The sequence below is a fragment of the Camellia sinensis genome, chromosome 9, assembly GCF_055761805.1.
Source record: "Camellia sinensis isolate YWXY chromosome 9, ASM5576180v1, whole genome shotgun sequence".
NCBI classification, from domain to species: domain Eukaryota; kingdom Viridiplantae; phylum Streptophyta; class Magnoliopsida; order Ericales; family Theaceae; genus Camellia; species Camellia sinensis.
The window spans coordinates 71,359,025-71,384,703 of NC_138969.1; the positions used below are offsets into that span (position 1 = coordinate 71,359,025).

At 33.2% G+C, this 25,679-nt stretch overlaps 1 protein-coding gene across 1 annotated transcript; it reads right to left on the minus strand.

The window, feature by feature from the left end:
* Window positions 1-10,806: 10,806 nt before the first annotated feature.
* Window positions 10,807-11,208, minus strand: LOC114316728 (stigma-specific STIG1-like protein 1). The gene has a single exon (XM_028263413.1). The coding sequence runs from the start codon at window positions 11,206-11,208 to the stop codon at window positions 10,807-10,809; it is 402 nt and encodes a 133-aa protein (XP_028119214.1).
* Window positions 11,209-25,679: the final 14,471 nt, after the last annotated feature.

Here is a 25,679-nt window from a genome sequence, read left to right on the forward strand (position 1 = left end):
CTCGGCGCATCATGCTAACTGCATTGTATTTCAATTCCAAGTTGAATACATGTTTCGATTGTTGCATCTCATATGCCATCTTAGAATAGCCGAGCCTATCGTAGTTGCATTTTTGCATGTGTTGCATTAGGCATTCTTAGTATAGTTAGGATTCATGCATGTTTTCTAATTAGCTTCTTTCTTTGGCTTGGAGTACTCGGTAAGTGTTTATGCTTTAGCATCCTTGCATGCGTGTGAGTGACTGCCATGATAGCATGCTTGCCATGAGGCTATGTGCTTATGTGATATAACTGCCTGAATGTCTGTGGGTGAAGGTTGGGTTGCTTGAGTTGGAATAATTCGTCAAAACCTGTGTTTTAGCCTACTTGCGAGTAGCAAACTTCAATCCATTTTCAAAACAAACGGATATGCGATGCTTTGTTTCAACTTAGGCAATCTAGTCTATACTTGTATGCTGTGCGCATCACGTAGCAATTCTAGGCTAATAAATCGGAATAAGAGCACATAATGTTTTCAAAACTTGATATCATGGTTAGTAGAGGCCGATCTTTGATCGGGCGAGCATGAGTGCTCACGAAGTGATCTTCTCCAATCGTACCCAAGTTCCCGAGCCGAGACAACTTTGGTGATGACGGACACGTGGCCTTAGGCACGAGTCAAGGTTTCCTAAATTCTCCCAAAATAAAATATTTAAGTGGCGACTCTGTATCTGGCAAAGCAGTCCATGTTTGGCACTTCTTTCTAAAAAGAAATCAGTTTTGCAAAATGATTTGCCGGATTTAGACTCTTTGGTGATTTATCAGTCTTGCATTGCACTTTGCGAGATCAGATTAAGAACCGTGACATTTGAGTCCGAACTGTAGTAAGCCCAAATGAACAAAACGGGATTCCCTCCCGGGACGTTCGGGGACATCTACAGCGACTAAAAATAATTTTAGTCGCCAATTCTATACTTTTGGCTACTAATTTTTTTTTAGTAGTTAAAAAAAAATTTCCCGCGCTAAAAATATCACTTTTGGCGACTAAACTTTTTTTTAGTCGCCAAAAAGCCTCACTTTCGGCTACTAAACATGTTTTTAATCGCTGAATGCTTCACTTTTGGCTACTAATTTTTTTAGTCACCAAAGGGCCTTACTTTTGGCTACTAAAATTTTTTTAGTCGGCAAAAGCCTTGCTTTTGGCGACGAAACAGATTTTTAGTCGCCGAATGCCTCACTTTTGGCTATTAAATTTTTTTTAGTTGCCAAAAGGCCTTACTTTTAGCTACTAAAATTTTTTTAGTCGCTAAAAGCCATATATCGGCGACCAAACAGATTTTTAGTAGCCAAAACCTATACTTTTGGCTACTAAATTTTTTTAGTCGCCAAAAATCTTTACTTTTGGCTATTAATGCATTTTTAGTCGCCAAATGCTATACTTTCAACGACGAAATGTGATTTTTTAGTCGCCAATAGTGCTTTTTGTTGTAGTGACACTACAACAAAATACACCTTTGACGACCAAAATTGACGACTAAAAAAAATTTAGTTGCCAAAAGTTGTGGAATTGGCGTCCAAAAATTTTTCTAGTCAGCAAAAGTATAATATTTAGCTACTAATTTTTTTTAGTCGGGGTGTATTGATTATTGGTGACTAAAAAAAAAATTTAGTCACTAAAAATACCAGAATTGGCGACAAAAAAAATATTTTAGTCGTCGTATATTGAGTTTTGGCTACTAAAACCATTTAGTCGCCGAATATAAAATAAAAAAATTATTTTTTATCTTTGGCAATCAAAAGTTTGGTCGCTAAAAACATATTTTCAGCGACAAAAAAATATTTTAGTCACCGTATATTGAGTTTTGGCTACTAAAACCATTTGGTCGCCGAATAGAAAATAAAAAATTATTTTTTATCTTTGGAAAACTTATTTTCAGCGACAAAAAAAAATTTTAGTCGCGAAAAAACTAAAATATTTGATGGGAGACATTTCAAATTTTGGAGGGATTTATAAAATTAATTGGCGACTGAAAATATTTAGTCGCTAATGGTGTAATATATATATATATATATATTTGGTTTCCAAACCACAAACCAGCGCCTCTCTCTGTCTCTCTCTCCGTTATTCCTCTGCCTTCCCTCTCTCAACGCAACTCCACCAGTCGCACCTCTGCCGCTTCCTCTCGTGGTCGTAGGCAACCAGAGCACCAATTCACCTAGATTTGCCTTATTTTCTCTCTCTAAAATCTCTTTATATTCATATATCTATCTATCCATCAAAGGCGAGACCGACGACGCGCCGAAGATTGTGACAGCGATGAATCAAGAGAAGGCGAGCAGTTGTTATCAGCGCATGTTTAGTGCCTTCGAATCACTACATCGGTGGATCAGTTACAGAGGATCGATGCGCAGCTCGTGCAATCGCAGCATGTGGTGGCCAAGTATTCGGGTCTTGGAAATGGTAATCAGCCTCTAGATGATAAGGACCTTGGTCAATTCATTGTGAGGCTCTTCACTTGGTTCATACTTGTATGTATATCTGTATAATTTCTCTTTATGTATATGATTATATATAGGCTTTGTTCAAATTTGATTTTTTTGTTATTGCAATATGATATGATTTGTCAAATTAGAACAATAGTTTGATGTTTGGTTTATCAACCCTGTGCTGTGCACAACTTCTTCTAATTATTTGTTGCTTCAAATTTTCAATGATTATAATACATGCTTAACAACTGTTTGTTGAAAAACTTTGCCCAATAATGAACCATAATTGAATCATAGATTTTGTTCCACTTTTTTTTTGGACGGGTTTATTATTATCATCAGAAACTATAATTTTTGTATAGAAACAGAGACAAGGAAAGGGGATTTATTTTCTTGCCTACTATCAGTTTGATAAAATGTCTCAATGAAGAGTATGAAAGGGGATTTATTTTTGTACAAAAACATAGATTGTGTTTGCAATTGGATAATAAAGTGTATGAATGAATATATAAGAATGCTTGAGATCAAAGTTTACTTTTATATTGATGGTAATGTGTTTTATATTGAAAAAAGAATTAGCAACTACAGGGACTTATACAATATGATTTGATATTTAATTCACATTGCCCCGATGGTGTTGTAAGGAATAGTGTAATAGAGACTCTCTGGTGTATGCAGCTTTCTTGAGTAATACTTCAGCATTTATTTATTTATATGGTGTGCGAACAATGCAAAGATAGAGATTTATAACCATTTGTAATTTGATAGCACAGAGTATGGTTATATGACTAGGATCTACAACTTTTGTTTTTGATCACTTATGCATATAGAAGAATACTTGTGGGCATTGGGGTGCAAATTTCCTATGGTTAATTAGGTTGCAAGTGAATAGATTTGTAGGTAGTGACATGTTTGAGAATGCTTGGAATTTGTGAGAGGAGGTTTGTGAATTTTTAATTGAACAACTGAAATTTGTTTATGCATGAAGTGAATTGCAGGGAGCTTCTAAGTACACCCCTTAGATATATTATGCACCGAAGTGAATTGCAGGGAGCTTCTAAATGCATTGAAATTATTAATTTCGCCCCATAAATTATGATTCATTTTCCCTCAATTGCTTTCAATATCTTCATTTTTGTGGTGTGGGTGTTGTTTAAAAAAAAAAAAAAAAAAATTATTGGGGATTTTTTGAGGTCGGGAAAACTCGATCCCCGTTAGGGGGCGGGGGTGATGGGTTCCCCGCTGGGGATTAGGGGTAAGAACGCGGACTTTTATGCCTTCGGGGATCGGGGACGGGGAGTGTAATCCCTGGCCCCGCCCTGTTGCCATTGCTATAGCCAGGCATGAGATTCAATTTGGAGATTGTATAAATTTTCAACAAAACAGAAACATTAAAATGATCTTGATGGGATTATATGCAGAGCATAATATATCTAAATTATTAATTTTAATTTTACAATTATTATAATTTGCAAAGTATAATATATTTAAATTATTAATTTTATAATTGTTATAATTTGAAATGTCAATTTTATTGAATAAGTACTAATGGTTAATTTATTTATTTTTTTATAGATTTCTTTTGCGTGGGCTATTGTGGATGTGTACGAAGAGCATTTGTTCTGTATATGGAAGACAATTATTTTGGAACAATCCTCTGTTTTGAAAATCTAGTGTTTTTGTATGTAATATTTAATTTAGATGGATTATACTTGGTTTGTACGGATTTATATGATATTTGGAATATGATGTTACAAGTTAAAGTTTTTGAATAGTTAATAATGAAATGGGTATTATTGATAATGGATTTAGATTATAATTGATGGATGCATTATTCTGTATACGTACAGGTTACAAGTTGCATTGATAATGAAATGCATATAATTTAGAAATTAATAAAAAATATTCAATTTGTGCATTTTAAAAAATTAATAAATAGAGCTTAAGCTTTTGGCAACTAAACATTTAGTAGCCAAAAAATAAAAAAGGAACTTATTGGCGACTAAACAGTTAGTAGCCAAAAAAGAAATGAAAGTTTTTGACAACTAAAAAATTGGTAGCCAAAAAGGAGTCACTTTTTTAGCGACTAAAAAATTGGTAGCTAAAAAACTGAAGATGGAAAATATTTTATTTTGGGCGACTAAATTTTTAGTCGCCAATTTGTGACTTTCGACAACTAAAAAGAAATTAGTCTCCAATACCTTTCCCGACAATCATCTCGCCACAAAGCTGGCGACCAAAAAATTTGGTCGGCAAAAATCTTCGACGACTAAAAAATGACTTTTAGCCACTAAAAATTTAGTCGCCAAAGCTATAATTTGTTGTAGTGTCAGCTGCTGATGTGTCATGCTGAGCGGGCTGCTAAGATATTCAAAGATTGCTGAAATAAAGTTGCTAGAGTATTTTTTAATAAGTCAAAATGTTTGAAAGCTTCAAAGTAGTTGTTGCTAGAAAATAGGGAACTAGAAGATAAACTCATGCATTCATAGGCTTGTAATGCTATTTCTTAGCAATTTGTTATGCATTTCTGTTATATTTCTCATGTATATAAAACACTTTTCAGTCAATAAAACACTTTTCAGTCAATAAAATAAATATGTCATTTTGGTAGCTCATTTATGTTCTTATATGTTTTTAATTTGTTACTGTTCTTGTGCAAAATAACAACATATTAGTATCAGAGTTCTTTTCTTAAGGGGCTTGTATGAGAAATCCTGAGAGTGATCTTCACCAAAACACCAAAATACATAAACACCTAACCTTTCTAAGCATTTCCTCAAATGCTTTCTCTTCAATAATACCACCAGTTTTCACTAATGAGAATTATCAAACATAGGCAGTAAGGATGACTGCTTATTTGCAAGTAGTTGATCTTTGGAAGGCAGGTAAAGCTGATTATGAAATTGTTCCATTGTCTGACAATCCCACTATACAAGAAATCAAGATTCACAAGGAGAGAACAACTACAAAATTGAAAGCCAAGTCCTACCTCCGTTCAGCAGTTTCTAAGGCTATTTTCACCAAGATCGTGACTTTGGAGTCAGCCAAAAACATCTGGGACTATCTCAGAACTGAGTCTCAACGCAATGACAAATCAAGGAGCATGCAAGTGATGAACGTAAGGAGGGAATTTGAGATACAAAGGATGAAGGAACCGGAGACCATAAAACAGTACTTTAACAGGCTGCTGAGCATAGTAAACAATGTAAGATAGCTTGGAGAAGACTTGTTTGATCAAAGGGTTGTTGAAAAAAATCCTAGTAACCATACCTGAAAGGTTTGAGTCCAAAATCTCCTCTCTTGAGAAATCTAAAGACTTAACAAGTGGCAAAATTTTTGAATGCTTCATAGGCACAGGAGCAGAGACAACTGATTGGGCAAGAAGAGTTTGTGGAGGGAGCTTTGCAGGCCAAGCTACAAATCCAGGATAGGAGCAAAGGCAAGAAAAAGAAGGACAACAAAGACAACTCAAGCAAATGTAATGCTAGAGCTAGAGATAACAACATTAAAGGAGGAACTTACCCTCAATGCCATCATTGCAAAAAGACAAATCATCCTCAATCTAAAAGTTGGTGAAGGCTTGACATCAACTACAGAAAGTGCAACAACCAATTACGCCACATAGAGAAGGTTTGTAGAAGTAAACAACAGCAAGATGGCGAAGCTAAAATGGTACCTGTTTGGTGCCTCTTGTTATGCAAACAAAAGCTCTAATGAACATTTGTTAGTTGATAGTGGCTGCACAAACAATATGACCTATGACAAAGAGCTCTTTAGAGAGCTAGATAGAACTAAAATTTCCAAAGTCAGGTTGAAAATTGTGAGTTCATTGAAGTAAGAGGCAAAGGGACAGTAGCAATTGAAAGTGTTTTAGATACAAAATTAATTACTGATGTTTTATATGTGCCTAAAATTGATCAAAATTTGCTAAGTGTTGGTCAACTACTGGAGAAAGGCTATAAACTATTGTTTGAAGACAAAAAGTGTATGATTAGAGATGCAGATCGCCACGAGGTGTGTACAATATAAATGAAAGGCAAGTGCTTCTCTCTGGATCCAATGAAGGAGGAGCAGACAATATATCAAGTCTCTATGAATACAAGAGAAATTTGGCACAAGAGATTGGGCCATTTTCAGTAGCACTCATACATATGCAGAAAAATCAGTTGGTACGAGGGTTAGCTCCACTAGAAGAGCATCTACTTGGTTGTAAGGCTTGTCAATATGGAAAAAAAAGTAGATTGCCATTTCCTAAAAAGGCCTGGAGGGCTTCACAGAAGCTGTAACTAATACATACTTATCTTGGAGGGCCTCAACGAACTCCATCATTAACAAGAATGTGTTGGATTTCTTCTTAAGATTTAAATCTGAGGTTGCAACTGTGTTATAGAAATTCAAAGCTTGGGTGAAAAACTAGAGTGGCTGCAAGATGCAAGTATTAAGATTAGATAATGGCAAGGAATACACCTTAGAACAGTTCATTTTTTTTTTTTTTTTTTGTGAAGAAGCTGGAATCGAGCACTAAGCTAACAGCTCCATACGCTCTAGAATAAAATGGAGCGAGTGAGAGAAAGAATAGAACACTCATGGAGATGACCAGATGTCTACTACATGAAAAAGGGCTGCTAAAAAAAATTTTAGGTAGAGGCTGCAAATACTGTTTTTTTTTTTTTTAACTTCCAATAAGGGCTTTGAAAGAAAAAAACACACCATTTGAGGCTTGGTATGGATACATACCTTCATTACATAACTTCAAAGTATTTGGTTGTCTGTGTTTTTCATATGTGCCTTAGGTGAAAAGAGACAAGCTTGATAAAAAAGCAGAATCCTATGTCTTTATTGGTTACAACAACATCTCTAAAGCTTACAAAGTTTTCTAACCTCAAACAGGGAAAATTCTGATAAATAGAGATGTTACTTTCATAGAGAATGAGTAGTGGAATTGGGATGATGGAGAAAAAGATCAAAATTAGAAGATTTGTAACCTTTTGAAGACAATGTTGATGACCCACCAGTCAGGGGAACAAGACTGCTTTTCTGATATTTATCAAAGAATGTTGCTGTAATGGAGCCTGCAGGATTTGAAGAAGTTGAAAAAGATTAGAAATGGATGGAAGCTATGACAGAGAAGATGAGAATGATAGAAAAGAATCACACTTGGGAGCTTATGGAAAAACCTCAAAATAAGAAGATTATAGGAGTCAAATGGGTGTTTAGAACCAAGTTAAATGTAGACGGATCAACTAGCAAGCATAAAATAAGGCTAGTGGTAAAGGGTTATGCTCAAATCTACGATGTTGATTTCTCTAAGACCTTTGCACTTGCGGCAAGGTTAGATATAATTAGGTTACTGCTAGCAATTGCAGCACAAAAAGGCTGGAAGGTGTATCAGCTAGATGTTAAATCAGCTTTTTTGAATAGTTTTTTTGCAGGAGGAAATATATGTAGAGCAGCTAGAGGGATTTGTTATGCAGGGGCATGAGGATAAGGTGTATTTACTAAAAAAAGACATTGTACGGTCTTAAACAGGCACCAAGGACCTGGTACAGTAGAATAGATAACTACTTATTAAGCCTAGGCTTTGTAAAAAGCCTGAGTGAATTTACTTTGTACATAAAGGAGGCTTCTGACTTAATTGTTGTGTCTGTTTGTGTTGATGATTTGCTTATAACAAGGAGCAATGACGAGCTTATAAGAAAAGATGCTTAAGGTGTTTGAGATGATAGATTTGGCCTTGATGTCCTATTTTTTGGGAATGGAAGTAAAGCGAAGGCAGCATGAAGTCTTTATCTACTAACAAAAGCATGCAAAGGAGATCCTCAAAAAAATTTACATGGAAGACTGTAAAGCTACATCAACTTTTATGAACCAGAAAGAAATATTTAGTAAGGATGATTGAGCTGATAAGGTTGATGAAGGTTTGTACAGGAGTTTGATTGGTTGCTTAATTTATCTTACAGCAACCCAACCTGATATAATACATGTTGTGAGTTTGTTTTTGAGATTTATGCATTGTGCAAGCGAGGTGCATTTCAAGCTGGAACGAGGATTCTGAGGTATATCAGAGGCACTATCAATTATGGCATAATGTTCACTCATTGTTCAGATTTTAAGTTTCATGGCTTCTCTGATGGTGATTGGGGAGGTTCTATTGATGATATGAGAAGTACACTGGTTTTTGTTTTAGTTTTGGATCATGCATGTTCTCCAAGCGTTCATGGAAGCAAGAGATTAATGCACAAAGTACTACTGAAGCTAAATATGTGCCTGCTACAGTAGCCGTAAACCAAGCTCTGTGGTTTAGGAACATGTTAACAAATCTGCATATGGAATAGGAGGAGTCCACACAAATCTTAGTTGATAACCAAGTTGCTATATTTATATCTAACAATCCATTTTTTCATGGGAAAACAAAGCATTTTAAGATTGTACTTTCCTTTCCTAGGGAAGTACATAACGAAGGAAAAGTACGGTTGCTCCATTGCAAAATAGAAAATCAAGTTGTTGATATTTTGACAAAAACACTTTCTAAAGTCAAGTTTGAATTCCTAAGAGAAAAATTAGGAATGAGCAGATCCAAGGAGGAGTGTTGAGAAGATGATTCAGTAGTTGCTGATGTGTTATGTAGAGTAGGCTGCTAAGATATTCAAATATTGCTGAAATGAAGTTGCAGGAGTATTTTTGAATAAGTCAAAATGTTTGAAAGCTTCAAAGTGGTTGTTGCAATAAAATAGAGAACTAGAAGATAAACTCCTGTATTCATGGGCTTGTAACGCTATTGCTTATCAATTTGTTAAGCATTTTTGTTATATTTCTCATGTATATAAAGCACTTTCTAATTAATAAAATAAACCGGTCATTTTGGCAGCTCATTTATGTTCTTATATGTTTCTAATTTGTTTTGTGCAAAATAATAACAATATAATATATATATATATAATTTATTTATTTTTCATTATAATAAAGTTAAAATACTAAAATATTATACTTGATATTAATTTTTATTCATCTATTTTCTATATTATGTAATATAATTCTCATTAAGTATAAATTATTGTTTGTAATATACTATATTATTTATAATTTTTATTAATATTTGGGGTACTTACGTGTAAGTTCTGATAAGTGAACTTATTATTTAATGGGTCTTATGAAAAAAAATTGACATAAAAAAAGTCACTAATTGTAAGTTTTAGCGATAATTTATAAAAATTATGACAAAAAGTCACTAATTGTCAATTTTTAACGACATATAAAAAATTGTCAAAATTTTTTTTTTTAATAATAATTTTACCAAGACTTATTTTCAATAAGACTTGATGGGAATTAAGTCCAACTATTAGGACCTATTGATAATCTACCCTTAATATTTTCATTTTTTAACTTACAAAATTAACTCGCCTCCCACCCCGCCCCTATCACCCCTAATTTGCCTCGCCCCAATATGATGCAGGACGGGGACATATTTTTACAAACTCGCTCTAAATCCGACCCATGACCATCCCTAAACCTAATAGACCAAAAAAACCAAGTTATAAAAAAATAAAATTGATGACACCGTCCCATTTTCCGCTAATTCAAAACTTTTATTCATTGCTCAATATGATATATGACAGTTTTTTATTATTTATTTATTTATTTATTTATTGTAAATTTGTTTAGTCATGTTCTTTCTCAACTTATATATTTTTTAATTATATTTCTTTTAAAAAATCTATAATGAATAATAAATAGTATTTCACAAGTGTAATGAAAATAATATTTTTAATTCTACTTTTAAATACATGTTCCACAAGTGTTTTGTCATTTTCTTTTGAATACATTCTCGATACTCTCAAAATGTACTTTTTCAATACATTTATAAAATAACCGACTGCATCTCAATAGCCTAATTGAACACAAACAGCATTCCAATTTTTTTTTAACAATTTAAATTTCTACGCTTTCAAAAAATCAGTGACAAGTTTATTTTATCTTTCTTTTCTTTTTATTATTCTTTTCAATAATAGTATAATACATTATTTATAAAACATTGAATTATGGTGAGCGAAACTTTATTCTTTATTTAGTAGAAGAATCACAATAGCCAAAGCCCTTGATAGAGCAATCAAGTGTAATACATGTTTCATAAAGCAATATACCCTAAACCCTAAACATTAATCATTATTTGGCACATGTATTAGAAGAATAACAATAGCCAAACCCCTTGATAGAGAAATCAATTGCCTTTATTTTCAAACATAATCTTGAATTCTACTTAACCAAATCACAAACATTCTTATTATGACTGCATAGTACTATTTGTTTGCTTTTGATAGGAGCAAAACAAACAAGTATAACTCTAAGAATAACTGCACAACCCATAAACACATGAGCCTCCATTGTTGCACTTCTTGTTGCATCGGCCACAATGCTTCTTATCGACAGATGGGTTCACACACTCTCCTTGGCAGCACATCTCTGAGTACACACACTTCTTCCCACACTTTCCACAGTTAAGTTTATCTGTCATCACATTAACACATTGTTTACCACAACAATCAGGGCCAGGACTACCCTCAGCTGCACAGACTCTAGGGTACTTGTTACATGTCGCCAAAGGAGCACGAGGACTATGGGAAAGAACACGATGATAAGTCCCTCGAAATGGCTCATTGCTTGCACTAGTTGGTGCTACAAGGGTGACAATAATGGTTATGGCTATCACTAGTAGCAAGATGAAAGAAACCCTTGGCAGCGCCATAATAGTGCAAGCTAGGGTTTATGTATGTGTTTGCGTGTTTATGTTTGTGTGGAGAGGGAGAGAAGGAGAGAGGTAGATGATGGATGGGAAGAAAGGGAAGATGATAAGGTATTTATAGAGAAAACTTGCATGAAATATTTGTGATGCATTGTTAATGGTAGTCCTTATCAATGGCTGCAAAGCTCTCCATGCAATTCAAGTGTATGGAAGTTAGGCTCCATATATAAGAATTTTCCACAGCACATGTGATGTGAAAAATGAGGAAGATGAAAATGGACCACAAATTTGTGGTTTACATGTACATGTGCAGTGATGGATTTTTGTAAGTGCACAATTAGTAGAATGAATAGTTGAAACTTCCCTATAAGAATTGATGGATTTTAGTTTGGGTTGTCATTGATTGTGTATCTTCTATGATTTAAGGAAAACAAGTTAAAGTTTTTCAATTAGATTAAATAGTATGAGTCCAAATAAACTTTGTTATCCATTAAGTATTTTCTTATATGAGACTATGGTATGGAAGTGTAGAGCTTTGTCTTGGATTCCTTGATTGAGGCTCAATAATTGTTTTGTTGTTTTAGGCCCATCTCCTCTCCTATTATAACTTTATTTTAATTGAAGTTTTATATAGGACAAATTACTCCAATAATCCTTGTAGTTTAGTATTTGTATCATCTTGGTTTTTGTAATTTTAATTGACTCAATTTTAATATTGAATTTATGATTTTGTCTCAATTTAATCCAATTGAATACAACTATTAACATTTTTAATGAAAAATGTGTATATAAAAGGCATTTGTCATAATTTTATGGGCAAAATTATAAGTTGGTACAACTCAGTGAGTTTACCTTAATTAATTCAGTGATCAATTTTTTGTCAAAAACATTAACAATATTATCTATAGGACCAAAAATTTAAAATAAATGGTCCAAATTAAGCCAATTAAAAGTGTAAGAATTAAAATGATATAAGAGATAAAATGTAGAAAATATTGGTGTAATTTTATCCTTCTGTGTATATATATATATATATATGTGTGTGTGTGTGTGTGTGTGTGATTGCAAGATCTGTCTCATTAAAAGACAAAGTAAAAAAAAATAGAGAAGGAAGGGTAATTGTCTGTGCCATGGTTTTTTTAACTCTCTTGGAAACCAAAATATGTGGAATCAAATGGAAAGTATTTAAATTTATTTTTTAATTATTTAACCATGCTTATATGATATTTTAATTTCTAGTATGTAGATTATATAATTTTACAATAAATACTTGTCCCATTTTACCCTTTTATCATTCAAGTTAATTGATTTTTAAATTGAACACTTCCAAAATTTTGCCAAACATCATACTCGTCTTGGGTGGTCTTGGGGGCAGGTCAAGTCCGAACCCAAGCCTATTTCGTTGATCTTTCTATTACCTCTTTGCAAGGGATGAAAAATTAAGTTTTTTTTTTTTAAATAAAAAAATTGTTATTTTCGTATGACTTACCCCGAGTAGAATAGATTTTCTGTACTAACATTTTTCCGAAAAATCAAACTTTATGAAAATATGCTCCCCCTTTGCGAAAGTCATAATAGTTTAACAAAAATGTTAGGGGCATAAAGTTGAAATACTGAAAGTACCCATAGGAAGTATATTGTGACTAGAATTTGTTTATGTATTAGCCCATGTCATATTGAAAATTAATTTGTTATACAATACATTTTTTATGTTTGATTTCTGTACATCTAGCATTTTTGATAGGTTAAATTTCTTTTTTTTTTTTTGGTGCAAAGTTCATCAGTACGTCTTCATGTATTGCATTTACTCTAATTAACGACCAAATAGGCCATTGAACTTGTCTGCTTGCCTTATTGGTTTATCATGTTTCATCCTTTAACATTAACAAAAGAGATTGGATTCTGCCTAGCCGGAGAGGTCTTGTTGGGCTTGTCTCGTGGTCTAATTTGTAGATCTATTCATTTTGTAAGTTTTATTGAGTAAAGTATCTATGCAAAAAAAATCAAGTTATTGGTATTGGCCCTGTTTGGTAGAACTGTGAGAAAATGCTTATAGCTTATACCTTAACAGCTTATACCTTATAACTATGAACATAAGCTGATTTCTAATTTATAAATTAAGCATCTCCTACTCCACTCAAAAAATAAGCTGATTTCTGACTTACAAAAAGCTATAAGTTGCATTGTTAAACTAAACCAAACACATCAAAATAGCTTAAATTAAGTTGAAAGTTAAAATAAGCAGCTTTTAAGCTGCACCAAACAGACACATTAATAGCTATATGATTAGATTACATTAGTCTTAAAAAAAATAAGATAAAAAAAGATAACAAGTATAATTTTGATAATATACCATTTATATTTGTTAGGACAAATGTTATTCACTTCTGTGAGTACTCGCTATTTGGCGTGAGCTATATAAGCCACCATTTTTTTTTTTCAAAATTATGTTCATTATTTTTAATTTTTTGGTCCATCTTGTGTAGATACACTACAAAAAATTAAAGTTTTGGAGACTAAAATTTAGGGATAAAATTATTTTTTAGAGACTAAATATTTTTGTTGCGAAAAGTGTCATTATTATATTTTTAGCAACGAAAATTCGACATTAGTGATGAATTATTATCTTTTTGGGACAAAATTTTTTGTCTCAAAAAATAAATTATTTTGAGACCAAATTATTTTGTTCTAAAAGTGTATTTGTTAGTGACATTTTCAAAATTTTGTTGCTAAAAGCCCTATTTTTGATTTTTCAGGACGACCTTTTAGCAACTATCTTCACGACGATAGAAATTGGTCCCTAAATGTCTTTTGCAACAAAACTTCACTTTTAGAGACCAAAAAATTTAATTTCTAAAATTCTTATATGTTGTAGTGATAAATTTAAAATAATAATAATAATAATAATAATAATAATAATAATAATAATAATAATAATTTGAAAATTTCTTTAAAAAAATTAAAAGCCAAAATAAGCAAAAAAAAGATCCACTATTGTAAGCTTATTTTTGTCTACTTTTGAACTTTTTTAAGAATTTTTTTTTTAAAAAAATTAAATTTTCAATTCGTCTTGTTAAACTAAATTTAGAAATCTAAAACTTTTTGAAAAATAATAATAAAAAATCAATAAAGACCAAAAAAAGTAAAAAAAAAAAAAAACCACCAAATAAGCAAATCCCAAACACCGTATTGATTTTTTTTTTAATAAATGATTTATTCAACAAACTCTATCACTTGAATGATTTAGATTACTAAGATAAGACCTGAAATGGGCCCACTAAATTAGATCCCTGGCTGGATATAATCCATTCCCTGCCTGAACTCAATTAACAGAAAATGAAAGTGAAAGGAAAAGGAAAATAAAATAGTTTGGAAAATATAAGTCCCACTATAATTTTTTTCTTGAAGGGAAACACTTTTCCCTCAAATACTTTCTTGTAGAATGTACACGATTATGTATCGTGAGAAAGTTTAAATTGTTTTATATATAATTTTTCTTATAAATTGAACAGTTAACAGAAAAGTATTTATTATTATTTTTTCTTTACTTTTCTTTTAATTCAATTTTTTTTCAAGAAACATTTTCTTGCATAATTTTCTTAAAACAACATCAGAGCAGATCAATCGTATAATATGCTAGTCTTACTCTCTAAGCTTAGCTAATCAAATCAAAGCCCTGCTTTTGCATTGTATAATTCTATACATACTAACTTTCTTATTCAAAGTACAAGAGATTAAATATTATTGGCTGTAAAAAAAAATAATCATGCTTAAACATCTAATAATATATGAACACGTAACTTTTTTAATAAAATTTTTAGTCCATGTAACATTACTAGGGTTACAAACGAGCCGACCCAAACCGAGTTTTAATATGTTTGGGCTTATTTATTAATATTTTAACGAGTTCAAATTCAAGTTTGAGCTCGAGCTCAATAAAAATTTAATGAACCAAATTCGTACCGAATTAGCTTAGGCTTGAGTTGGAGCTTGTTCACGAACCTTAACGAGTCCAAAAAAATAAATAAATTATAAATTCATACTTGCGAATGAAATTAAAGTTACAATTAAAATTTTGATTATACAATTATATATACAATATATATAAACATATTAAAAACAAAGTCAATATTTTACCAAAATAGTATTATCTACCACCACTATTATATAAATGTATTATCTATAGTTAGCTATTATTTACATTTATATTTTTTGAATATATAAAAAACATAGTTATCTTATTTTTTATACATATTTTTATATTATTTAATATATAAATAATAAATGTTAAACTAGTTAGCTAATGAGTCGAGTTTTAATCTGTTTGGACTTGTTTTATTAAAATTTTAATGAGCCCGAATTGAAACGTAAAAAAAAATTTAACAAACCAAATTCAAACGAGTTACCAAGCTAAACTCAAATTTATTTACGAACAATTCTATTCATTTTCAACCTTAAACATTACTAGTTTTGAATTGCATTGTCTAACAAACTGTTCAACTCATAGCAAGGGTGTTTCAAAATATCTACACGTATATTCTGAATTCAGTTAGGGAAGCACTATCACAATGAATTGCCATTATTAACAGCCTTGTGTTTAGGAGTGTTCAGAATTGCGTTCACGTCTCTGTTGCTTTTTGACTTTGCTTTTGGGTTGGGTTGGGTTGGGTTGGGTTAATAGGCATGTGGTTGGCTTGCCTAGGGTTTGGCTAATTTCCACCAATACTAATATTACTGAAAAATCTGGTTGATTCTTCTATTGAAAAATTGGACCCCACTTGTTGCCCCCCTTAATTCATTTGATCAAGTTTTCATGATTTTTGACAAACTTAATGGACCTTGGTGATCCATTTTCTAATCTATCTATCTGTGTATTATATAAGAGAGCGGAGTTTCTAACTCACACGTCTCGTGAAAATTTTAATATAAAATTTTATTCTTAATTTTTTAATTTTTTGATTTAAAAAAAAAAATTACTCCCGCCCACTATTCAATTTCAACATTTTCAAAATTTGAAAATTATAAACCCTACCACCACGGCATTCAATTTCAGTCTTTTTGACTTCTCCCCATACCACCTCACATTATATTTTTTTTACAATCTTCACTTATTTTTTCTACTGAAAGGACAAACCAAGATAGAGAGAAAGTTTGAGAGAGAGAGAGAGAGAGAGTTGGATAGAATATGGAAAAAAAAAAAAAAAAAAAGACTGACACATCCACATTCACAATTTTCACTCTAACACAATCTTTCAAAGCCTCTAGGTAATCTTTTCATTTATTTTTCAATGATTCTTTTTTTATTATTATTATTTATTATGAACAAAAATGTGATTGTGATTTTTTACACTCCATTTTGATCACAAGGTGATTGTATTTTTAAACTGATTGGGGTTTTTTAACTTACGCACTACAAGAAAATACACCTTTGGCGACTAAATTTTAGTCGCCAAATGTCAAAATTTCACTTTTCCCGACAAAAAAGTTTAGTCGCCCGTGTTGTCGCCAATAAATGGTCGCGAATGCCTTTGGCGACTAAAACACTGTTAGTCGCCAATATATATGTCTTCAGCGACTAAATATTTCGTCGCCAATAGTCAATTTCTGTATTGGAAATTATACCTTTGCCGACTAAACTTTTAGTCGCCAATAGTTCATTTTTATTTTATTATTAATACCTTTGGCGACCATTCACTTTAGTCGCTGAAAGTATTTTCAGAAAAAAAAAAATTTCGCCTCCGTTGCTCCCAACAGGTTTCGAACTTGCGACGTCCCTTTGCACACGCCAAACCCTTTGCACAAGGGCACTCCCTCCACTATGCCAGTACATCATCACATGATCATATATGCAATATATATTATTTATATACTATATTAACCGCAATTAATACAAAATAATATTGATAAATATAATTTTTTTAATTCAATATAATTTTTGTCAAAAAATAAATTATTTAATAAAAAAAAATTAGGCGACTTTTGGCGACTAAAACCATTTTTTAGTCGCTAATTGTATTATTTTGGGCTACTAATTATTTATTTGTCGCTAAAAAAACAAGTTCTCCATTAAAAATCAGCACTTTTGGCGACTAAACAGAAATTTCGTTGCCAAAACCACTACTTTCGGCGACTAAAATGGATTTTCGTCGGCAAAACCTCCACTTTCAGCGACTAAATTGCTTTTAGTCGGCAAAACTGCTATAATCAGCGACTAAACCTGTTTTTAGTCGCCAAAACCCTACCTTTTCGCTACTAAATTATTTTAGTCGCTAAAAACCGTGACTTTTGGCTACTAAACAAACTTTAGTCGCTGAAAACCGTATATTAGGCGACAAAACTTCCTTTTAGTCGCTAAAAACACGCTGTTCGGCGACTAAACCCTTTTAGTCGCTAAAAACCTGCTTTTCGGCGACTAATTCCATTTTAGTCGCCATTTCATGCACTTTCAGCGACGAATTTTTTTTTTTTAGTCGCCGTTTGTGTTTTTTGTTGTAGTGACGGTGTTCTTTAAAAAAAATGATTGTGTTTCTTAAATATTAATTAAAAAAATTTGTAATTAGGTTTTTAACTCACTGTATTTGTGATTGTGTTTTTTAACTATCAGTTGACTTGGGTTTTTAACTCATTGTATTTTTAACTCTCTTTATTTGTGATTGTATTTTTTAACTATCAACTGACTTCATTACTTTTCTTTTTCTTCTGAGCAAAAATGTGATTGTGTTTTTTTACACGTTTTGATTACATAGTGATTTTATTTTTTTAACTGATTGTGTTTTTTTACTCTCCATTTTGATCACATGATGAGAACAAAATTTATTTCGGTTGTGGCAATCTCTGTGTTTTTTGAAAAAATAACTAGATTATATTCATTAGATTCACATAAAGTACCCACTATTGATGATGATTATATTGTGTTTTGTTTAGCAAAAAAATAAATTATAATTTGCTTTTTTAACTCATTGTGTTTTTTGAAAAAAAAAAATTTGATTGTGTTTTTTAACTATCAAATGACTTAATTTGTGATTAATTTTTTAATTCACTATTTTTTTTGAAGAAAAACAAATGATTGAATGATTGTGTTTTTTAACTACTAATTGACTTCATTGCTTTTTGTTATTATTATTTATTATGAGTAAAAATGTGATTGTGTTTTTTTACACTCCGTTTGAATCACAAGGTGATTTTATTTTTTAACTGATAGTGTTTTTTTACACTCCATTTTGATCACATGATGAGAACAAAAATTTATTTAGATTGTGACAATCTTTGTGTTTTTTGAAAAAAAAAAAAAATTTGGATTATATTCATTATATTTTTTAATTATCAATTGATTTCATTACTTTCTTTTTATTATGAGCAAAAATTCACTTATTTTTTCTACTCGAAAGACAAACTAAGATAAGGACAAACCAAGATAGAGATAAAATTTGAGAGAGAGAGAGAATTTGGTGAAAAAGGCTACATCTCCACCGTCACAATTTTTACTTCAACACAATCTTTATAATCTTCTATTCAAAACTTGTAAGTAATCTTTTAACTTATTTTTTAATGATTCTTTTGTTTTCATTTATTTTTTTATTATGAGCAAAAATATTATTGTGGCTTTTACACTAAAAAAATGTTAGAGGTTCCAAATTTTTTACTAAATAAATGATCAAATGTCTCACATGGGTGTGGAGTCCACAAAATTGCGGACCCCACACCCATGTGAGACATTTGGTCATTTGTTTGGTAGAAAATTTGGTGTCCTTAGCATTACCCTTTTACCCTTCGTTTTGCTGATACATTGATTGTATTTTTAAATTGATTGTGTTTTTTTACACTCTATTTTAATCATACGGTGAGGAAAAAAATTGTAATTGGGTTTTTCAACTTACGGTGTTTTTTGAAAAAAAATTATTTATTTTTTTAAATATCGTTTAAAAAAATTGTAATTAATTTGTGATTAAGTTTTTAACTCACTGTGTTTTTTGAAAAAAAAAATGATAAATGTTTTTTAACTATCAACTAACTTCATTGCTTTTCATTTTATTATGAGCAAAAATGTGATTCTATTTTTTTCATTCCGTTTTGATCACACGGGGATTTTTTTTTAATTGATTATATTTTTTTACACTCCATTTCGATCATACGATGATAAAAAAAATTTGTTTAGGTTGCGAAAATCTATGTATTTTTTAAGGAAAAAAAGAAAAGAAAAAAGAGAGATTGCATTCATTAGGTTCATATAAAGTATCCACTATTAATGATGATTAGATTGTATTTTGTCTAGCAAAAAAAAAAAAATTGTAATTAGGTTTTTTAAGTCACTATGTTTTTTGAAAAAAACAAAATAATTGTGCTTTTTAACTATCAATTGACTTAATTTGTAAATGGGAATGATTGTATTATCTAACTATCAATTGACTTAATTTGTGATTGGGTTTTAACTTTCTGTGTTTTTTAAATAAAAAAAAATTGATTATATTTTTTAACTACCAATTGACTTGATTTCTCCCTTTTTTTTAAAATATTTTTTTAATATTATTATGAGCAAAAATGTGATTGTATTTTTTTACACTCCATTTTCATCACACGATAATTTTATTTTTTAACTGCTTGTGTTTTTCCACACTCCATTTCGATCACATGATGAGAAAAAAAAATTGTTTAGGTTGTGAAAATCTGTGTTTTTTGAAAAAAAAATGAAGGATTACGTTCATTAGGTTCACATAAAGTATCCACTACTGATGATGATTAGATTGTATTTTGTCTAGCCAAAAAAAAAAAAAAAAAAAAAATTGTAATTCAGTTTTTTAACTCACTATGTCTTTTGAAAAAAAAATGATAATTGTGCTTTTTAACTATCAATTGATTTAATTTGTGATTAAGTTTTTAATTCATTGTGTTTTTTAAAAAATTAATTGTGTTTTTTAAATACTAATTGACTTGATTGCTTCTTCTTCTTCTTTTTTTATTTTTATTTTTATGAGCAAAAATGTGATTTTTTTTTACACTCCGTTTTCATCACACGGTAATTTTATTTTTTAACTAATTGTGTTTTTTTACACTCCATTTTGATCACATGATGACAAAAAAAAAAAAAATTTGGATTGTGACAATCTCTGTGTTTTTTGAAAAAAAAAAAAAATAGATTGCATTCAATAATTTCACATAAAGTATCCACTATTTACGATGATTAGATTGCATTTTGTCTAGCAAAAATGATTTGAAATTGAGTTTTTTAACTCACTCTGATTTTATTTTATTTAAATGATTGTATTTTTTAACTACCAATTGACTTCATATATATATATATATATACATTTATATTTATAATTATGAGCAAAAATGTGATTGTATTTTTTTACACTTTGTTTTCATCACACGGTATTTTATTTTTTAACTGATTGTGTTTTTGTAACGCCCTCAAAATAAACCCATTATATATATCATTGACATGCAATATTTAAAGAAAACAATTCATTAATTCATTCATTAGAGTATTACTAAATAAAGTATTACATGGAACATCAAATTAAATGCCCTACGGGCTAACATCTTTCCAAGCCAACACTTGGATACAAAAATATGAGTTCTAACTCAAATACAAGTAAAACCCTAGGCTTGAATGTTTACATGTACTATCAATAAAAAAAAACAATTAACTTGTCTTCAAAATCCAAAAGCCAAATCCTCCCAAGCTAAGTCCTTGGTGGTAGCTTATCACCTGAACCTGAAAATGATGTTCCCATAAAGGGTGAGCCACAGCCCAGTAGAAAAATACTAAACCAAATATAAGCATTGAATAAAGCAATAGCATCCAATAGATGGTTAACCGAGATAATCAATTACATCATTATACAGTCTCATGACACCAATGTCTATGACACGTTTCACTTTTGACTATTATCAATATGGCTCAAAACCTGGCCAAACTTACAACAGTGAACTATATATATTATATTCACATTACTTCCAATATCAATCAAACAAATGAGACTCAGGCTCATATCAAAACACTTCATACTTCCCGTTTGATACACATTTTAGTGTTGTGTCAATGACATGTAAAAACACTTCAATATAATAAGCACACATAATAGTGATGCTAATGGAGTCCATTCTCTATCTCCTCCCAAACAAAATCCGGTTTAGAGGTCCATCCCCTATCTTCCCCTAAACCGTGGAGTACATCCCCTATCTTCTCTCAAACAATATGCATATGCAATGCTCAATCAATACATGTATTTTCTGTATTAATTCAATAGTCTAAATTTATGACTTAAACAAATTGATTAGTTTCAATTTTCCCTAATCCACATGCAATGTCTACAACAAATACGACCATCCTCCACCGATAGCCCAAAACAGTTATTTCTAGACTAGAAATAAATATATCAACATTTAAATAGGCGAGTGATTTTAAGTTATCCAACTACACCATTTAATCAATGAATTCCTCAATTTCATGAATTAAACCAAATTCCCCAATTTCCTTAAATTAATTATACAAATTAATTTATTAATACAACTAGGGTTTTTCCCAAAATTATTAAAGTATCCCCAACATATCAAAATACCAAAACTTAGAACAAAACTTATAAGATGGAGTAGGAAATCCCTACCTCGAAGAAAATAACCCGAATGGAGAAGACGGAGATGAAGACCCAAATTCCAATGTGCTCCAAACCACCAAACGTTCAGATTAAATGGAAACCCTCGACTCACTCTATCTTTTTAACAAAGAATTTAGGGTAAAAATACACTCTAAGTAGATCAAACCTAAGAGAGAAGGTGTGTAGGGAGAGGGAGAAGACGGTTCTAGGGTTTTAGAATCAAAAGGGAGATGAAAAATGACCCAGAAAGTCGGGTCTCGGATTTATGTAGTCGACTCCCCGCTCGAGCGTGAAAATCCCCGCTCGAGCGTCAGACACAGACTCACGCTCGATCGTGAAAAGAGCCGCTCGAGCGTCGATTGCACACTTCCAGAAGTTTTGCAGGCGATGGTACCCGCTCGAGCGCCAAACTCTCCGCTCGAGCGGAGGGACTGCAGAGTAAAGTACTGGGAGATGGAAAAACACGCTCGAGCGTCAAAACTCCCGCTCGAGCGTATAAGCAACAACGAAGAGCCCGCGCGAGCGTTAAAACTTCCGCTCGAGCGTGAAGGCCAAAATCTGGGCATCACCTTTTGGTTTCAAAGTGCAACCAACCTGTTTGAAACCTGCCCATCACAACCTAAGACTCTAATACAAAGAGTAAAGGCTAGAAGTGATAATGATACAAAAACAAGTCCACGAAACCAAGTCCAGAATACAGTATACAAAGGAAGGAAAAAACTGGGATCGCTATAACCTCCCCCCCTTAAAAGAATTTCGTTCCCGAAATTAAGCATAAGTTTTTGAATTTTTTTTTTTTTTTTTATACGACAATTCAATAGTAAACAACTTGACCCAATACTGGTCATTTCATCTCTTTTCAAGAGGCATTTCACATTATACATAACAACTTGCATTATCAACATGTATTTTCTTTCAAATTCAACAGTTTTCAATATATATAATTTTCATTTCCATATCATATTCAATCTTATGATATAACTCCAATTCTACAACACATTCAACATATACAGTGTTACACTAACCCTCCATTATGAGGCAAGTTTCGAAATACTTCCATTAACCAAAACATAACTATGTTTCACAACTTAAGTTATATTTAATACACTTAAGGTGCAATATTACAACAAAATAAGCAACATATGCTCAAGCATCTACAAATAGATCTGGATATTTCTCTCGGACCTCCAACTCGCATTCTCATGTGGCTTCCTCCACCCCGTGATGTTTCCACAAAACTTTTACCAAAGGGATGGTCTTGCCTCGCAAAAATTGATCCCGTCTATCCAAGACCCGGACCGGTCTCTCCTCATACGAGACATCCTCATCTACCTCTAAGTCGGTCCAATCCAATACGTGCGATGGATCCGGCTCATACTTCCGGAGCATACTCACATGAAACACGTTATGTACTCCAGATAACTACGGCGGCAAGGCTAAACGATAAGCAGCCTCGCCAATCCTCTCAAGGATCTCAAAAGGGCCAATAAATCGAGGGGACAACTTCCCGCTCTTCCCGAACCTCATCAATCCCCGCCTAGGTGATATCTTTAGAAAGACATGATCACCCACCTCAAACGCCAAAGGTCTCCTCCTACGGTCGGCATAAGATTTCTGACGACTCTGGGCTGTAATAAGCCTCCTACGGATAAGCTCAACTTTCTCCGTCGTTTCCCTTACCAATTCCGGACCTAGCAAAGGTGCGTCGCCCACCTCGGCCCAGCAAACTGGAGACCTACACGGTCGGCCGTACAAGGCCTCAAATGGTGCCATACCGATACTAGACTGGAAACTGTTGTTGTAAGCAAACTCCACTAATGGCAAGTGCCTCTCCCACGACCCGCTAAAGTCAAGAACACAACCCCGAAGCATATCCTCAAGGATCTGAATAGTACGCTCGGATTGCCCATCAGTCTGAGGATGATAAGCTGTGCTAAAGGTCAACTTAGTGCCTAAGGCACTCTGCAAGCTCTACCACAATCTGGCAGTAAAACGAGGGTCCCTATCGGAGACGATTGTCACCGGAATTCCGTGCAACCTCACTATGTCCCGAATATACAAGTCGCCAAGATGATCTACTGAATCTCTAACGCGCATAGGAATGAAGTGCGCTGACTTAGTCAACCGGTCTATAACTACCCAAATAGCATCACTACCCCGCTGAGTCCTCGGAAGACCTACAACGAAGTCCATAGTGACATGCTCCCACTTCCACTCGACAATAGGCAAAGGTTGCAACAAACCCGCTGGCCTCTGATGCTCGGCCTTCACTTGCTGGCAAGTAAGGCACTTCGATACAAAAACAGCCACATCTCTCTTCATACCCCGCCACCAAAACTGGCGACCCAAATCCCGATACATCTTAGTGCCTCCCGGATGCACCGCAATGCGTGAATGATGAAACTCTCGGAGTACCTCCTCTCGACAAGACTCCGGCACAAATAGACGGTCTCGGTATCTCACACTGAGGTCAGGATACACCATCAAACCCTTATCAACCTTCCCACCGGAAATCTTTTCACGGAGGGATTCTACTTCAAGGTCACCTCCTTGAGCCTCTAACACTCGAGTCACAAGTGTAGGCTGTGCAACAACAGAAAACAAGGCCGCAGCCTCAACGGATTCACTCAAAAGCAAATCAAACTCCCCAAGTGCACCCAACATCTTCCACTCCCGAATGACTATACTAGCTATGTCACCAACAGGTTTCCTGCTAAGGGCGTCGGCCACCACATTGGCCTTTCCCAGATGATAATGCAACTCGAAGTCATAATCCTCAATGAACTCCATCCACCTCCTCTGCCTCAAGTTCAAGTCTTTTTGTGTGAACAGATATGTTAGACTCTTATGATCCGAGAATATCTCGAACCTCTCACCATAAAGATAATGCCTCCAAATCTTCAAGGCAAATATCACAGCTGCTAACTCTAAATCATGTGTAGGGTAATTCTTCTCGTGAATTTTCAACTGACGTGAGCCATAGGCAACTACTTTCCCTTCTTGCATCAACACACAACCCAGACCCTCTCGTGAGGCGTCACAATAGACTGCATAACCCAACCATCTCTCCGGAATAATCAAGACTGGAGCAGTGGTCAGTCTAACTTTCAACTCCTGGAACGACTTTTCACAAGTCTCACTCCATACAAACTTGACTCCCTTCCGAGTCAAACTAGTCAAAGGTGAAGCTAACCTGGAGAAATCCTTCACAAACCGGCGATAATACCCAGCTAACCCCAGAAAACTGCGGATCTCAAACACACTCTTAGGCTGTGCCCAATCTTGCACTGCCTCAGTCTTGGATGTATCAACAGACACTCCTTCCCCAGAAACTACATGGCCTAAGAACTTGACCTCTTCTAGCCAGAACTCACACTTCCCAAACTTAGCATAAAGCTTATGGGCTCTAAGTAACTCAAGCACCACTCTCAAGTGTTCCTTGTGCTTCTCCTTAGAAGGTGAATAGATAAGGATGTCGTCCACGAAGACGACTACGAAACGATCTAAAAATTCCCGGAATATCCGGTTCATCAAATCCATAAAAACTGCCGGTGCATTGGTGAGCCCAAATGGCATCACCAAAAACTCATAGTGACCATACCGCGTACGGAATGCCGTCTTCGGAATATCCTCCTCCCTAACTCTTAACTGATGATAACCCGATCTCAAGTCTATCTTTGAGAAACAACGGGAACCCTTCAACTGATCGAACAGATCATCTATACGAGGCATAGGGTACTTATTCTTAACCGTAGCCCGATTCAATTTCCGGTAATCTATACAAAGTCTCAAAGCACCACCTTTCTTTTTAACAAAGGGGGCCGGTGCTCCCCATGGTGAAACACTAGGACGTATAAAGCCCTTATCTAGCAACTC

Excerpts from the sequence above, each read along its gene's own strand:
- LOC114316728 (XM_028263413.1), bottom strand. The coding sequence starts at position 11,208 with ATGGCGCTGCCAAGGGTTTCTTTCATCTTGCTACTAGTGATAGCCATA.